Source organism: Rhineura floridana, chromosome 1, assembly GCF_030035675.1.
Source record: "Rhineura floridana isolate rRhiFlo1 chromosome 1, rRhiFlo1.hap2, whole genome shotgun sequence".
NCBI classification, from domain to species: domain Eukaryota; kingdom Metazoa; phylum Chordata; class Lepidosauria; order Squamata; family Rhineuridae; genus Rhineura; species Rhineura floridana.
In genome coordinates, this window is record NC_084480.1 from 236,892,918 (window position 1) to 236,909,962 (window position 17,045).

The window sequence follows — 17,045 nt, forward strand, 5'->3', positions numbered from 1 at the left end:
TCCTACTGGTCAAATGTGCTCCAACTCAAGCATTGATAACAAATGGCTCATCACATCTAAGCCTTAATGGCATGATTCTGTAGATTTGGGATCCAGCAAGATACTCAAATTGTGTGTATACATGTAGTAAGGTGAACTGTAGGTAGGTTGCAGCCTCAGTTTTCCTACCAGCCTGCTTTGCTTTCTCTTTTTTTATTCTACTTTTGCCTAAAAACCCTTCAAAGTCCTGCAGCCACTCACCTTACTTCCAAACAGCCAATCTGAGAAAAGTGAGAAGGAGGCTTTCCATTTGCTTTATTTCCATGTCTGTTAACATGGTAGTCATTGTACTTTTCCAAAGCAGTTCAGAAGAGAAAGCTTTCCCTGTTAAAAGCAGGTTGATCCTTAGGATTTGCCAACAGTTATGACCACAGGATATCTGAACTATTATGACAAGGATCTATGGCAATTTCTATAAGATTAAGACTTTAATCAGATGCTATCAAGGGATGGCACAACACTTTATTTTTTAATACTGAAACTTGGACATTTATTTACAAGAGAAACATATGTTAGTTGTTTAGCATTAAGCTTCTGCAGAAAAAATAACCAACTCCAATCAGAATTTGCTGCATGGATGATTACATGGTAATCAATGGAGAAACACCTCAGTTTATAAGAGTGAATAAATGTCTGCTTGTCATCCATACAGCTCTCCATTGTAGACGTTTATGGCACAAGAATTCATCTGCAACACTTTCTTTCACTGCATTGAAAAGATTCCAATCATATTTATAGTTATGATGTCATTATCTTAATGAAAAACCTGAACATGAAAAAGCTAGTTTACCTTTTTGATTATTTGTGTGCCAAGTTCAACTTGAGACATTTAATGTGTTAAGCTATAAATATATATATATATGTAAGTTTAAAAATGCTTAAGTGTCAGCTGGAGAACCAATACTAAAAGGCTCTTGTGATCGTTTTAGTTAGTGCTTTGCATCAGTAAGCAGGTCTTCTTCATAGTCGCCCATTAACTGTAGCGTGTATGTTCCAGTGTAGAGAAGGAGTTGTCCCGTTACTTGTGCAATATGTGACAGAAATCGAAGCATCCTCCTACAACAAGGAACACATTTAGCTTAGTCAGAAGTTAATCAATCTTGTACAGAAGGAGCATGTGCACCACCACTTTGGTCCATGTACAACTTACACCAGCATACACTTGGCATTTCTCCTGAAGTCACACTTTTCCTGGAAGAGCATATTTTTAGCTGGGGGTGTGTGCGCGTTTCCTGGATCCAGTTTTGTTGCTAGAGGACCAAGCAACCCCTTTTACCAGCTATGGCTGTTCACCAGCTGCAACCACTCCTGGAGCGGGATAGCCTTGCCAGTTTGCCAACTGGAAGGTTAACAGAGCATGGATTACGGCAATGGCATTGCATTTAGGGCTACCTTTGATGGTGGTCCAAAAGCTAGAATTAGTACAGTATAAAACTGACAAGAGTTTGTTTCACCACATTACACCAGTTGTGAAGGCACTTCACTGGCTCTATGTTCCTTTCCAAACCCAATTCAAGGTGTTGGATGCTTACTGTTAAAAGTTCTAAATGATTTAGGCCCAGCTGCTTGAAGAAAACCTGACGCTCATATGAACCTGCCTGCATTCCAAGATCTGTTTATGCTCATCATCATGTGCCTTGACTGTCAGGGGAGAAGTAGATGTCAGCAAGAGGGACTTTTCACCTGTAGCACCCCAGTTATGGAATGCTCAAGCTCACCTGACACCAACATTGTTATTTTAGGTGACAGTAACAACATCATTCAGGCATTTTTAAGATCATTAGCAATATGCTACGTTTTAGATGCTGCTTTTATTCCAATTTATTGCGTTGCTGTGTGCAATTGTGAAAAGTCCTGAAATTTATACGTTTGAATACCATGCTAAAGTATTCCTTATGTTTTTTTGCTGCCATTTGAAGTATATTTATTTTGTAATTAGGTTATCTTGAAGTCAGATGGGATCATACTTTCCTATAGTGACTTTTAAAAGTAACTGTAAGCCACTTGTCCCTTTGTACTTTGGCAAGGATTAAGGTACACTCCATTAGAGCAGTAGCTTACCTCAACAGACCTAAAACTACTATTTCCAGAGATTGACCCCACTATCGCAACTTTAACTACTCTAAACATGCCAGTGCCAGCTGTATTTGCAAGAGTGCTTTCTTCTGCATTTTAACTCCCACATTGTTCTACTGAATTCTTACCATAGGACTCCAGCAATAATTATATATTCAGCTGGCTGCAGAAGTTGTGGGCACTACCACCACCTAGTGTCGCAACAAGTCTGAGACTTCAAACACTCTTAGGTAACATCACAAAGAAGGTCACCAGCTCCCTGAATATTTGACTTACTCATGCCTTCTTATAGCAGGACACCATATAGAGCTTGCCTGGCGTCCTTCACAAACCACTTCCAAGATATTTTAACAGACTGCAGATTTACCGATAGAGGAAAAAACCCATATTTGATTTTTTTTGTGGGGGGATACTGCCATTCCAGAAAGAATGGTTTTTGCATTTCAGCTCCTCTTCAGAATTCTCCTTTGGGCATTTCATTTTTAGACTTTATCTGTGTATCATTTGCATCAGGTCTCTCAAGATCCTTGAGGTTTTTTTTTTAATCTTGCTTATAAATGACTTGGAGTCATTCTGAGAATGGTAAAGACAAAAAAGAATTGCAGAAAGCTCCAACAGGATATGCCCCAAATGGGCGAATGGGCATTTAATACAGTTCAAAATATAAAGTGATGCTCACTGGGTCAAACAAACCCCCTAACTTCACATAACACAACTGTTTCTCTTTACTTCTGCTCTCTGGAACCCATGTGTTTTGTTTAAGATGTGAGACAGATCTAGGTTACCAAGAAGGCTTTACTTTCTCAAAGAATGAGAACATTGGCCATGGCTTCTTTATCCCCCAAACACACTTTTATGCTAGGTGTGTAACCTGATAATCAGTAGCACCTGGGAGGGACTTACTCACCAGAAATCTCCATCTTGGACCCAAGATGAGCTGATCTCATGACTACAACACTGACCCCATTTTTTGCACTTTTTGCTTTATTTTTCTTCATCTTATTAACCTATTGTACAACAGTTTGTCTGATGAAGAATTCTGGAAAACTTGAAAGTTTGCCACATGCCAGAATTTTTGGTTGGTCCTAATAAAGGTATTACTCAGCTATGGACTTTTGAGTGTAACTTCACATACACACAGATGAGTCTGAACAGCAGTGACTTGATCCAATCTTGGGGGCATGGCAAATGGTTCAGTTAAATCAGACTTGTGTGACGCAGCTGTGAAAAAGGTGAATGCTATGCTAGGGATCATTAAGAAAACAATTAAAAAGCTTGCCAATATAATAACAGCTTTATACAAATCTATGGAGCAGCTACACTTTGATACTAGTTTTGGTTGCTACATCTAAAAATAAAAATACTGTAGAGCTGGCAAAGGACAACCAAAGTGTTCAGGGAGCTGGAGCACCTCCCCTATAGGAACATAAAGAGCTGACTTACACCGAGTCACACCACTGGTCCATCTAGCTCAGTATTGCCCACACTGACTGGTAGCAGCTCACCAGGGTTTCAGGCAGGAGTCTTTCCCAGCCTGACCTAAAAATGTCAGGGATTGAACTTGGAACCTTCTGTATGGAAAACAGATGCTCTACCGCTGAGCAACCCTTCCATAGGAAAAGTTACACTTTTTAGATCTTTTTTCCCCATTTAAAAAAAGTAAGGGATGGGGAAGGAAAACATGATATATAGTGCATACAATTATGCATGGTGTGGAGGAAATGGACATAGACACATTTCTCCTTATCTCATGCCAGAACCTGAGGTCCAGGCTGCTGTTATGTACTTTATCTTGCTCCAGATGGGGAAACGTCTTCCTTAAGTCTCTGTTGCAGCCATATTAATATTTACTCGATTTCTAACTATGCAAGTCAAGGTAACAGAGTATTAGTTATGCTTTGTTGCTGCAGGTCAGCCTACTTTGCAGGAAGAACACATTCTTGTTACTAGAGATGAACACACTTACCTCAGTACAGTCTTTGCTCCCATGCATTTGATATCATAGGACACAGAATAGATTTCATAAAAAGTAGCTTTGATATTTAGACATCCAATGAAGTCTTTAGGATTCACCTTGTACAAATCCAAGGTGATATTTGCCACCCCCGTTTTCTTTGGCTGCTGTACTTTTGCAATACCGTGGTTTGGTCCCTAGATCAGAGGAAAGAAAAATATGCATGAAATATTTAGGTTTGCCTCACCTATATATGTCCAGTAGCCCTGGAGAAAAATGTATATAATTGATTCACTTATGATTGGGAATGGAAATGAATAACCTTTGACCTATGACTAACCCACCAAAAATGAATTTATAGTCAAGTTCCCAATTCCCTTGGAAGTTCACAATTACTGGAATCTAGTACAGATTGCTTTTCCATTTGGGAAATGTTGTTCTTCTCAAACACCAAGTTAGAAACATATTCACACTGGAGGATAATTTCAGTATCCAGTTTTAACAAAAGTGATAATATGCCAGATATTATGTTTATTACTGTGGGATTCTCACTGAGCCTAGGGACTAGTGAATTAGATGAGCAGGGTTCAGGAGATGCCATCCGCTTTCTCACTAGAGTCATCCATTGAGGTAATGCTGCCCCTGTATAACCTCCAGCTACCTAACCTCTGCAATGTGTTAATTTATCAAATGTATGAAAAAATATGATTCTACCACCTAAGCAGCATGAATATTCACTTTCCATCTCATGGAGAAACACAATTTTCCTCTTGCTTCTGCAACTTACTTCCAAGTAAACATGCATAGGATCAGGCTGAAGGTTCTACTCTGCTCAAAGAAGCATACTTAGTTTTGTAACATTAGCTTTCAAGGGTATTTATCCTTACATCTGAACAGAGATGTAACCAAGCCTGTCTCTTGCAACTAAGCAGACTCAACTCTAGCAACTGAATTTAAGCCAGCAACTCAAAGGAAGCGTCCTCCTGATTTCTCCTTTACTTAAAATAAGTCAGCACTTTAAAAAATTTGGCACCCTTTTCTTTTACAGTGGGGCTTGATGTTTCCCCATGCCTAGTGTCATATATGACACTAGGTATGGGATTGGTGAGCATAGTTTGCCCAAAACAGCCTGGTGGGCCAATCTCCAAAGCCTGGTGGGTGTAGTTAGGTCCACAGGTCAGAGGTTCCCCAACTCTGCCCTAGAAAACCTTAACATTTTGTTTCAACTTAAACCAGTGAGGATATACCAAATTTATTATTTTCTGTAATAAACACCACTTACTGGCTTCCATTTCTGTCCTTTCTCTAGAAGCATGAAGTGTGTGTTGTCTCGCAGGGATTGGAAGAAGTCTTCTGTATCCACCACTGTACCATCTTCCTCCAGAACTAGTGTTATCAGCCCAGCAGTAATCATTAAGGCATCTAAGGTCTAAAGTAGAGGCAAGAGTGAACACTAGTTCCATATGCCTCGTTTCCTTCCATCTTGTTTGCCCCCAGCGAAGTAAGACAGCTCACACACATGCCTGAAAGTTTGCCACATGCCAGACTTTTGCTCAGAAATGGCACTGTTATTTGCATGCATCAGCTGGCAAAGATTAAACTGTCACATCACCTGACATGAGCCCAACTACTTTTGAATGGAGACATTTTTGAAAGAGAATTGGAGTTGCGTAGGTGAGCCCAGGTTTGTTTGTTTTTTTGAAGCATTAGGGACATGGTGTTCGAACTACCTCCAAAATGGGTTTACTTTTATTAGTGCTAGGTCAACACGTGACCAAACTGGGCATAACATTCATTATGCGGATGCAACAGGCAATTTTGTGTAAAAAAAGAAAAAAAGAGCAAGCTGCAGAGCTGTGTGTGTTAAAAAAAGTCAATTCTGCCCCTCCCCACGCCCAGATGCCATTTTTAGTCAGGAGGAAAGCAGCCATTAATGACAATGGAGGCCTTCTTCCCAAAGCAAATAGCGTCAGAGGAGAGATTTGTCAAGACCATGGTATTAGGAAGATTAAACTTCTTCCCTATGGGTGTACATTGATCATATCTATGCAACAAATGTCATATCTAGTTTAGTCCTGAAAAGTAGAATTCAAATCCAAGGGACTTTAAAAAAATTCTATTGCCAGGAGAAGGCACATCAGTGTGACCTACAGAAATAGTCTAGATTCTCTCTCACATCCATAAAGGGAGTTACCCCTTATTATCCAAAGCATGTGGACTTTATATTTATATTCCATTTCCGCCCTGCTTCCATGATGAAACTCAAGGCACAGTACATAAGATTCCCAGATAGTCTTCTATCCGGGCTCTGTTTGGATCCAGAGCTGCTTCGCTTCAGCAAAGTTGCTGCATCATGTGCCTTCAGACTACACTCTAGGAATTTAGAGCATCAAGAATTACATGAAGTGGCATTCCAGTACTAGTCTGAAGCAGCAACTGGTGTAATGACTGGTTCCAGGCATAACACACAACCATCTGGGCACCAATCTAGCCTAAGCATGACAGCTACAAGCCACCCTACACCACTGCAAACAAGATTAAAGGCTAGCATGTAGGGACAATCTTCACAATTCTGCTTTACTTATTACATGAAAAAATACATCTCAACTTTATCACAATTCTTGAGCAATACAATCAAAGTTCCATAAACAATAAAAAACAAAAGAGAACCTGGGACAAGGTCATGAACATATACATTTTTAACACAAATATACTGGACTGCCAAATTAAGAGCAGGGCTGTGGAGTCGGTATGTCAAACCTTCGACTCCGACTCCTCTATTTTTCTACTGTCCGACTCCAACTCCTTCATAAATGGCAAATGTATATTAATATTTCTACTGTCTGACTCTGAATCCTTCATAAATAGCAAATGTATATTAATGTATTAATATTAATATTAAAATATTAATTTTATTTTGAAGTCGGAGTCAGTACATTTCTACCAACTCTGACTCCACCCAAAATTGCTTCCGACTCCAACTCCACAGCCCTGCTTAAGAGCCTCAAGGAAAGCTGACCAAACATTTTCTGTGATGACTGACAGAGGTCCTCCCCCCACCTTTCACTTTCCCAGGAGCCAATTCTCCACCCAGGGCAATTGATCCTGGCAAGATATCCTTCTCTGCCAAGGCTGTGCACGCTCACAACAGCCCTGCAGGGTAGATAGCTGCCACCACCCCTTATACTGATTAACCACTCTGAGCCAAGGGGAAACTCAGAGCCCAGAAAACTTGCCAGAAATTCCCAAGAATAAGAGCCAAGAAGACACTCCTTGCCCTAGAGCCTTAGGCAAACACCCAGTTGTACAGTAGTTGTGGTCAATGGTCAAGGTATCAGCTTTAGAACTAACCTTCTCCTGAAATGAAAACACACTGGTAAATAGAAGTAAGTTTATTAAAGAATAAAAGAAGTGCACAGTTACAGCAGCAAAATGGTTCCTTAATATCCACACCCAAGAGGGGCAAGGTAAAACAGAGAGTTCAATCTCAATAGAAAAAACAACAAAGACTAACTAGCCTAGCCTAATACTTACAAAATGGCTTTCTGTTGGTTAGCCACCTCTCCTCAGAGAGATAACGGTCAGGATAGTCGATAGGAAAAAATGGAACCTCACCGGGCAACATCAAGTAGGCATGATGGGACCCAGAAAAGGAACAAAACTTAGAATTTTCTGCCCATACTTATGGCAAAATCCCCAGCAACAGGCTGGAGACAATTATCCAACCTGGGACTTCTTTATGAGGTAAGGGCTCATTAATCACCAGCCAAATGGCATATCCTCCCTAAAGCTTCCCAGGCTTTATGGCCTTGATGGAACCAGGCCTTTACTGATAAGAAGGTGTCAGGCTGGGCCTTTGATTACCTGCAGCTGGGCAGTAAAACTGCCAACTCATGCCGGCTAGCAAAAACCAAATGTTAACCTGTGAAGGTCCCACACTGTCAAAAGAAACCCCACAATTCCCTGCTCCACAGCCATCTTAGATGCAGTCTCTCATGACATTTTCAAATTTCTCTTTTGTGCTCATGTGAATATATAACCTGCTCCTATAAGGAGTGCAAAATGTTGATAATTGTTGCATGATAGGTGGTACACACATGACCCATAGTTCATGGTTCAGTGGTAAATTCCAAACAGCACCAATGTAGTACACTAAAACATGTATCTCTGAAATGTAGTAAGGTGTTCAAGACTAAATAATTACCAAAACTTCACCCCCAAAGGAGCTTACCCACAGCACGTGCAGAGACAATCACTGTGGTGCAGTGGTTATAATGTTGGATTTGGACCTGGGAGACCAGGGTACAAGTATTCGCTCGGCTATGAAGCTTACTCTGTAACTTTGGGCCAGTTCTTTATATCTCAGCTTAACCTACTACATGCCACCTTGAGCTCCTTGTAGAAAAAGTGGGATATACATGTCATACAATTAATAAAAAAACAATGTGGATAAGGGACCTAGTTTCTGCCGCATATCTGCCAACAACTTAGGAACTGAGATAACTTGTGAAAGAGCCTCTGTGGTTTTCAATAAGCTCAGAACATTAGGATTTTGTCAGATGAGATATATCCTCAGGATCAAAGGAGGACCTTTTGAAAGACCACAGATCACTGCCGAGACAGGTTAGAATTGAAAATGTATCTTAAGCACCTAATACTGCTTTGCTTGAGCTAAAGTAAATACGGAGACCAGGCTGCCCCAAGAAGTTAACACCACACATAGATCCAGGACTAAAAACAAGGCTCTAGAGAGTCTAAGCAGAGAACTTTCCATTCATCTGTGTGGAGACAGAGCAGCAAAGTCTTTTAACACATGCTTGGGACAAGAAGGTTCAGGCATGTGTATCAGGCTTGGGCTTTTGAAGAGAGGCATACCTTGCTAATAAGCTCCTGTAGGCTGCTTGCAACAACTCCTCTCCGACTGCTTCTGTCATGGCTACAAACACGAAAGGGCCGTGCTGCAGCTGGAAAAGGAGCAAGCAGGGCCTGTCTTGTTACTGAGCCTAGCGAGGCTCCCACAGACACCAGAGATCTAGAACAGAAACCAGGTTTGTTTTTTTAAGTTCAATGCATTTATTATATGGTGACAGTTTTAAAACCCAGAAAATATTTTTTAGTACCCAGTAGCACCATGGATATAGTTCAAGTCAGCCAATGGCTTTTCCTAGATGAAAAGCAATTGATGCTTCTAGGCTAGGGAAGAGATATTAAAAACCTAAGGAAAGGGGTGTTTTGATCCAACAGTAATGTCAGTGACTGTTTTAATCTCTAGAACCAACTGTGAGCTATCTGCTACAATCCATCGATTCAGCAGAAGTTAATCTCTACCTAAACCTCAGCCTCCTACCAATACCAATTTTTGGCTTGGAAGTTAATGTTCTACGTCAAAGACTTTTTAATGCTTTTACTCTTTGGCACTGCTCAACACTATGACTAGAAGAGTCTGGCATGAGACTTCCTGCTCTACAACTTTCTACAACCAGGAAGGGTCACATTCTTCTGTACAGACCAAGATGGGGATGACAGCAGCTTTGGTACAATACCTAAACCAACATAGGTGGAAAATTTTCCAGTTATAGTAGGAACCCACTCATACGGCGTGTTAGGTTTCCTGCCAAAAAGCGAAAATCGCTAATAAGTGGAACACCGACAATAAAATGGTGCCCGACACCCGAAAAACACCAAAAAAGTGGAACAAGTGCCATATGAGTGGGGCCCTACTGTAATTGAAAACCACCGTATTAGCGGAATGCCAAACAGCGGGGCCCTACTGTATATATTTTTCTTGCTTGTATGGTTGCATTTTTTTGTTTGAGTCAATTCGCAAGGTGTCTACTACAAAGTATGCCTCCACCCTGCTTCCAGTTAACCCTGTATGTCTATCCGGACCATGTGCTTGCCAGCAGGGCCCCTAAAGATGGCTTAATTTAGGGTTTCTACTATAAGCATTGCATCTTTAGACAGCAGATGCATAACCAGATGCTTTGCTAGCATAAATAGGTCCCTCTACTGCTACCTAGTTCTAGAACCTCGTTCTGCTACTACTTACAGTGGAAGAAGCAAATAAAAGATAGTTAGTGCCTAAATTCACTTCTCGTATCCATCCAGTGACTCTGCTTCCTGTTCTTTAACCAATGACTGATCTGAAAGAGGGCTTATCCACTTAACTGAGGATTCCTAGATTTGCTCAGGAGTCTTTGGCAAGAGGCTTTGCATACTTGAACTTTAAAAAAAGCTTTTAACACTGCCTATCTATTTGGTTAAACAATTTCAAAAAGCCAAATAGAACACAAAAGCTAAGCAGCTATGGTTAAAAATAAAACCCAGTGCATGACTTTACTGCTAGTTTTGAAAAATGAAATGGACTGCCTTCAAGTCAATTCTGACTCATGGCAACCATATGAATAGGATTTTCATGGTAAGATTCTTGAAACCTCTGTTGTTGTCTCAGGGAAGTGGGAATGCCCTTGTAGAATCAGTACAATTCCTCCTGAGTGATATTAATGGTTACGTGACACACAAAGTGGCTCTTTTTGCGCTTGCTGCAAAAAGGATTAGAAAGAAAGAACTAGATAAAATTGCTACAAACTGTTTGGGAGATTCAGATTTTTAAACTGAGCTCGCTGATGGTAACTCTGTAATTCTTTTATATTATTGGTTGCAACAATTTGTTCTCTGTATACTTTTACATACCTCTGTATGTTTTTATGTTTTTAATGTATTTGTCATGGCCTTTGGCTAGTACAATAAATTGGGCTGATTGATTGATAAGCGGTATTCAGAAGGACTTCCCGGAAGATTGCTCCGCCTATGGCTGCCTCTGAGAGAGCTCTGTCTCAGAGGAAGCTTTTTTCAGTTTAAAATCAGTCAAAAGGGAACTTTGACTGGTGTAAATGTTCTCCCAGGCAAGGGTGAACCGAATAGATTATCCACAGAAACTTCGTTGGGCTGTCAGTGGCTGGAATTGATCATGAATTCCCTGGGAAAGGAAGGCATACCTAGCAGCCGAGGACGGAGTTAGGACTTCCAGCAAGCTGGGCTGAAAAAAAGCGAGACGTTTTTTCTTTTAAATGATCCACAACGGGCGAGCTTTCTTCTGTCTAATCTTATCATCTGGCTTAAATTACTACAGTAAAAGAGATTTGTTTTAGAATCAGCAATTAAGATACCTGGGTGAGTTACACTTCTCTCTTTTATACAAGGAATTAAGGAGGAGGAAAGAAAATTTAAAAAGCTTATCTTATTTTTTATGGCAAAAAGCAGGCCTGAATTTGGAAACTATAAAGATTAAAACGGATGAGGGGCAACTTATCCGAAGAGAAAATCTGATTTAGATTATTATTTGATTGATCTATGTCTGGGACTACTTTTTCTGGGACTACTTTCTTTAGACGAATCTGCTGTTCGTGTATGTTACTAATTGTTCGGCGCTGTGAACCAAATTTGTTTTGCATTCTTGGACGTGCAGGAGATAAGAACTGTGCTGGCCAGATGTCAACAGGCCTGGAATATTAACTCCCTTATTGCTGGAAAAAGAAGCAAATTACTCTTTGCTTGGGAATTGTGGCTATATTGGAAATTTGAAGGGTTTTTTCCCCCGGCTTTAAGAATGACAATCAAAGAAGTGGCAGAGACCCTGGATGTACCCCTGGAAGGGTTTTCCCCTCTGGATATGTTTCAGAAGATAATGGATGAGATTAAGATAACGAAACAAGAACTGGGACAGAGTAGACAAGAGATGGCAACTGAATTTGGTAAAGTGAAACAGGAGTTGAAAGAAATAAAGGATTATATGAGAAAAGAAGCAGATGGACAAGCAATAGAATATGAAAAAGAAATTAAAGGGAAGGAGCAAATTCTGGAGATTGGATCAGATATATCAAATGTGGAATTGGAAAAAGATTTGGACTTTATGGCAAAAATTGAAGGGAGGATGCAAGTCCTGGAGATTGGAACAGATTTATCAAGTGTGGAACTGGAAAAATATTTGGAGTTTGTGGATCCTGGAGATAAAGATTACTGTTTGGAATTCGGCGTTGTCCCTGGAGAAATTGATGAAGATATCAGAGATAAAGCTATCAATGTTTCGATGGAATTTCTGGACTGGAATGATTTGATGGAACTTGAAATAGAGAAAATTTATAGAATTAATTCCAGATATGTGACAATGGAAAAACTCTCAAGAGATGTGCTAGTGCATTTCGTAAAAAAGAGGAACAGAGATATGACTTTACAACAATATTTCAGCAACACATTCAGAATTGATGGCAATGAAATATTTGTGATGAAGGAAATTCCCATTAGACTCTTACTATATGACTATGACAGCAAGATTATTATGGGTGCAAGGATGGAAGTTGGAAGATGGAATTAACACTGATAATGGAAAAATGGCTATTGAAATTATTGGTCCTAGTAGACTTGATGAGATGGATTAATTGACATGTTTATTTGAAGAAAAATCGAGGGATATATTTCTCAAGGAGTGGAAACCTCTCTTTGACTTTTTGCGGAAAGAATAAAGTGATGTTAATGAGATTTGATGATTAATTAAAGATAACTACTGGAGGAAAGTGATTTTGTAATATATTAAGAGACAGGTTTGTTATATATCATAGACCTATAACTGATCTGCGACAAATCGGAAGTCAACATTTTATTTTATTGTTTAATTTGGTTTGTTTTGTTTTGTTGGAAAATTTGAATAAAATTAATGATAAAAAAAAAGATAAGCGGTATTCAGAGGTGGTTTACCATTGCCTTCCTCTGAGGCTGAGACGCAGTGACTGGCCCAAGGTCACCCAGTGAGCTTCATGGCTGTGTGGGGATTTGAACCCTGGTCTCCCAGGTTATAGTCCTAGGACAGGTAAAACTGACCATGGGGGAGGGGGGATCGGAAGGGGATGGGGAAAGGGAAGTGAGGCATGAAAGAAGGGAAAGGGCAGGGACAAGAGGGAGGAGGAGGGGAGGGCAGCTTTAACATTTGCATGCTTTTTGAGTTCAATGGGATTTATTCCTGTACAATCATGCTTAGGATAGGTAAAACTGACCAGGGGGAAGGAGGAGGGGAGGAGATTGGGTGTGTGGGCACTAAGCAGAGGGGAAGTTCCTTTTCTTTCCAAAAGGAAAACATTGTGAAGAGTATCATTGCTTTTCAGGGTTTCCCCCACCTTTTTATTCTACAGCAGGCACATGCAGTCTCCCGCCCAAATTTAAACCAAAGCTGTCCCTGGCCACATCCACACCAGACCTTTATTTCATTTTAGACAGTCATGGCTTCTCCCAAAGAATCCTAGGAAGTGTAGTTAGTGAAGGGTGCTGAGAGTTGCTAGGAGATGTCCTGTTCCCCTCACAGAGCTTCAATCATAATGGCTGACTGTTAAACCATTCTGGCCACTGGAGCTTGTCAGGAGAATAGGAGTCTCCTCTCAGCACCTTTCACAAGCTACACTTCCCAGGATTATTTGGGGGAAGCCATGGCTGTCTAAAGTGAAATACAGGTCTGGTGTGGGTGTGATCCCTGATTAGGCAAGCCTAGTAGCTGTGAGTCTGGCTTTTAGAATACACGGATAGTTGGTTCTTACTGAGCATGTCCAGCCTTATCATTGTGTTCAATGCTAAATTTCTTAAATTAATTAAAGATCAGTCAGGCATTTTTTAAAACTTTTAAACTGCAGAAGATGAAGGTCAGAGTATGGGGCAAGGTCAATAACAGGATTACAGGTACTCTGTGAACACGGCTGATTTTTAATTAATTTCAACAGATTATGAGAACTCTGACAGAAAAAAGTCCAAAAGGGGTCTGGTTTTCTTCTCTCTCTTTTTACACTTTGAACTTTCAATTCTCTCTGACTGTTTTCTGTATGAAAATTTAGAGGGTTGTTAAGCAAGTGTCTCTGATTTCAGGACTAGGATTTGTAAGGTTTTGTTTTGAAATGAGTTTACGGGAAGCATCAGAATGGCATGGGGGTATTTTAAATTTAACACTGCAGAATGCAAAAAAACAATATTGACTATAGTATATAGCCACTCTTGTGGCTGTATAATTCTGTAGATTGGTTTCTTAAGTTGGTAGTTTAATTTTGTAAATGTTTTATTTATTGCTTTTTTAAAAAAAAAGTCAGACTCATGTCCTCATTTATACAACAGCACTGGGTTGTTGCATGTGCAGCCTGGTCATATGTATGTTTACACAGAAGCAAATCCCATCCAGGTTCAATTGGATTTAAGGATTGTAGCCTATAATACAATAACCTTTTGTTAGCAGCAGTTTTTGCTGAAAGAACCGTGTCAGTATACTGCAATCACCAAGAGATATACAGCTTTTGTTTAGGTAACCCTTTCCCTTGAAATTCCATCTGCTGCTATTGCATTTCTCCACTGCGTTCAGAAAAGTTTCATAATTTATTACAGAGTACCAGTCAAGTAACTTGGCTATTTATCCAAGGCTAGCAGAACAGAGGTTTGCACAAGGCTCAGTGCGGCTCTAGCTATACATGGTGTCTGGATTTAAGTTATTCTTGGAACTGGTCCACGTGATATTTGTCTCCAGAAAGGTTCTCTTGTTCCTCTGAAGGGTCTTAAGTGAAAAGTAATTTTATGAAGGCATTAGAGGACTAACTGTGGCAAGAACTCTCCATGGAGGAAAAGTAAACAGATGTCACCACCCCATGTCGCCCACATGGCATCCAAACAACAACATCCAAACGCAACCTGCAACTGCACAAGCCCCCAGATCAGCTTCTATTGTTTTGAAAGATTTAAACATGCTGTACTTGGAAATAACTCCCACTGATCTCAACTGAGGTTTATGTAAATATGCATTTCCAGCTTCTCCTTTTACACTGCTGGTATACCAATATATGAGAGACTATATTGGATATATATTGCAACAACTTTCACATTAACATTCACTAAGTGGAGAATGTAAAACAATAAACCTTCACAACATTACATAAAACATATAAAATGCATCAAAAACATAGGCTTTGTATTATTTTTACTTGGCCATTCCTAAGTCTGGCCTGGCCAAATAACCCTTTCTGTTTTCAAATGTTTGGTTCTTTACAACCTATTGCTTTCACACAGCATTTTTGTCTGTATTTTTATTCAGTTTTATCTTCTATGAGATCATTGCTTCAATATAGAGGCTTCTGTCTAACTAGAGATCTGAATTACACAAAGAAAGCTGAAAGCTCACAAACTAATTAAACTCCCAAATTATTTATTTATTAAATTTGTAATTGTGTGATACCATGTGTTGCAAGAGAATTAAAGTGCTCAAAACTATTTTAGTTGACCAGTAAGGTACGCAAGTTTATGCAACTCTTTAATAGCTAAAAGACTTGGCATGAAAGATCAGCAAGCTGTACCTTGGAAACTCTACGCTACACACTATGGAACTTGAAGATACAGAAAAATCAAACAAAATGCTAATTTTTTGTTTTATTTTTATTTACTTTTTCTTACCTTTGTTACAATTCTGGACATTTCCCTAATGCGCTATTTATGACTTCAAACCTTATATTTCACAAAATTAATAAAAGTTAATGTTCAGTTTGTTTTATTTATTCTGTTATTATGGTATGTACATTGTTGAGTTTTATTGTTTACCTATATATATTTAAAATGTGATGTATTGTTTTTCCTTTTAATTATACCAAAAATGAATTGTATATTATGTATTGTATATTGATTTTTATGTTGTAAACTGCCCAGAGAGCTTTGGCTATGGGGCGGTATAGAAATTTAATTTAATAACAACAACAACAACAACACAGGCATTTTAGGCTTACACGCAACCCCACTCCAACAAACCCAACTAAAAAACTCGCCCTCGTAAGGCATTCAGCAGGTTCTAAATGCATTTCAGGAGGTGAACACTTTTATCAAAAGGATAGTTTAACGCTCCATTTCGGCTGGAGTAGCCACGGCTGAATTTTACTCAGACAAGAGATATTTCAAGGCAAGAAAGAAGCCATCTCGCTCTCCACTCGCCATAAAGCAAGCCATACTGTTCCACAAGGCAAGCCGCTACGTAAGAAGCTTCTTTGTATCTCAGGCCAATCATATGCGCTCAAGGCTCCATACAACTTTCCTTCCCCTTAATCACTCATCTACGTTATTTCTAAGTTAAGGGTGAAATGTATCTCAGAAGAGAGATAATTTAAAACAATTAAGAAAGCCCCTTGCCTCGAGGAAAGATCTCGGGAACTCTCTCTCCCCCTCCCTAGGCGAGACATAAAGAAACCACGCCTGGATTCAAAGAGGAGCGCCTGCCAGTCCGGATTTCAGCGTCGGGCTAAGACCCATGAGGATGAGTTGGGAGCGAGGGGAGAGAGACAAGGGGAGGGAGAGCCCAAGGATGCTTCTCAGGCTGGGAATTCAAGGCCGCACTGGGAGACCAACCATTCCCTTTGTTAAGTGATAGGCGAGGCGACGCTTAGACCGCAGCTCCCCCAATAGGATTTCACAAAGTAAAGCCAAACAAGACTCTAAGCACGCACTCTAGGCAACGGAGCAGTGTGGGGCTTATTCCTGAATACACACGCATGGGATCTTCCAGGGCGACAGTTGGAGCTAGAACACCGCTCACCGGAAAAAGACCGCGGCGTAATCGCGGGCACTCTCCACCGCCGTCGCGGCTCCTCTGGCAGGCATCTTCGTTGGTCTCCCGACTAGCGGCAATGCAGTCGCCACTCGCGCCTTATCAGCAGATGGGCTCAACGGAGACGCCCCTCCACGCAGCCCCGCCCTCGGTGGGAGACACGCAGAGAAACCGCCTATTCATCCGCCAAGCCGGGGTGGAGGAAAAAAATTCACTGCCCGGTTGCGTGGCCGGAAGAGTCAATCCTCCAGTCTCAGGAGGGTTGTATGGGCGCCTGCAGGGGGGCAGCAAGAATGGGTGCTTGTCTCCCTCCTTTCTAAATTTACTGAATTGTGTAGCCTGTGGAAATGAGTACTAGCAGGCCCGTAG

General features: G+C 40.4%; 1 protein-coding gene across 2 annotated transcripts; it reads right to left on the reverse strand.

The window, feature by feature from the left end:
• Positions 1-481: 481 nt before the first annotated feature.
• Positions 482-16,786, reverse strand: CIDEA (cell death inducing DFFA like effector a). Of its 2 annotated transcripts, none has more exons than XM_061595105.1 (5): positions 16,665-16,786; positions 8,945-9,101; positions 5,352-5,498; positions 4,082-4,266; positions 482-1,095 (listed from the first exon to the last, which is right to left on the reverse strand). In XM_061595105.1, exons 1-5 carry the CDS (start codon positions 16,727-16,729, stop codon positions 969-971), a joined length of 681 nt encoding a protein of 226 aa, XP_061451089.1. In that variant the 5' UTR covers positions 16,730-16,786; the 3' UTR covers positions 482-968. The 2 variants fall into 2 exon arrangements, with proteins under 2 accessions (XP_061451089.1, XP_061451096.1); XM_061595112.1 differs by lacking the exon at positions 16,665-16,786 and adding an exon at positions 16,576-16,657.
• Positions 16,787-17,045: the final 259 nt, after the last annotated feature.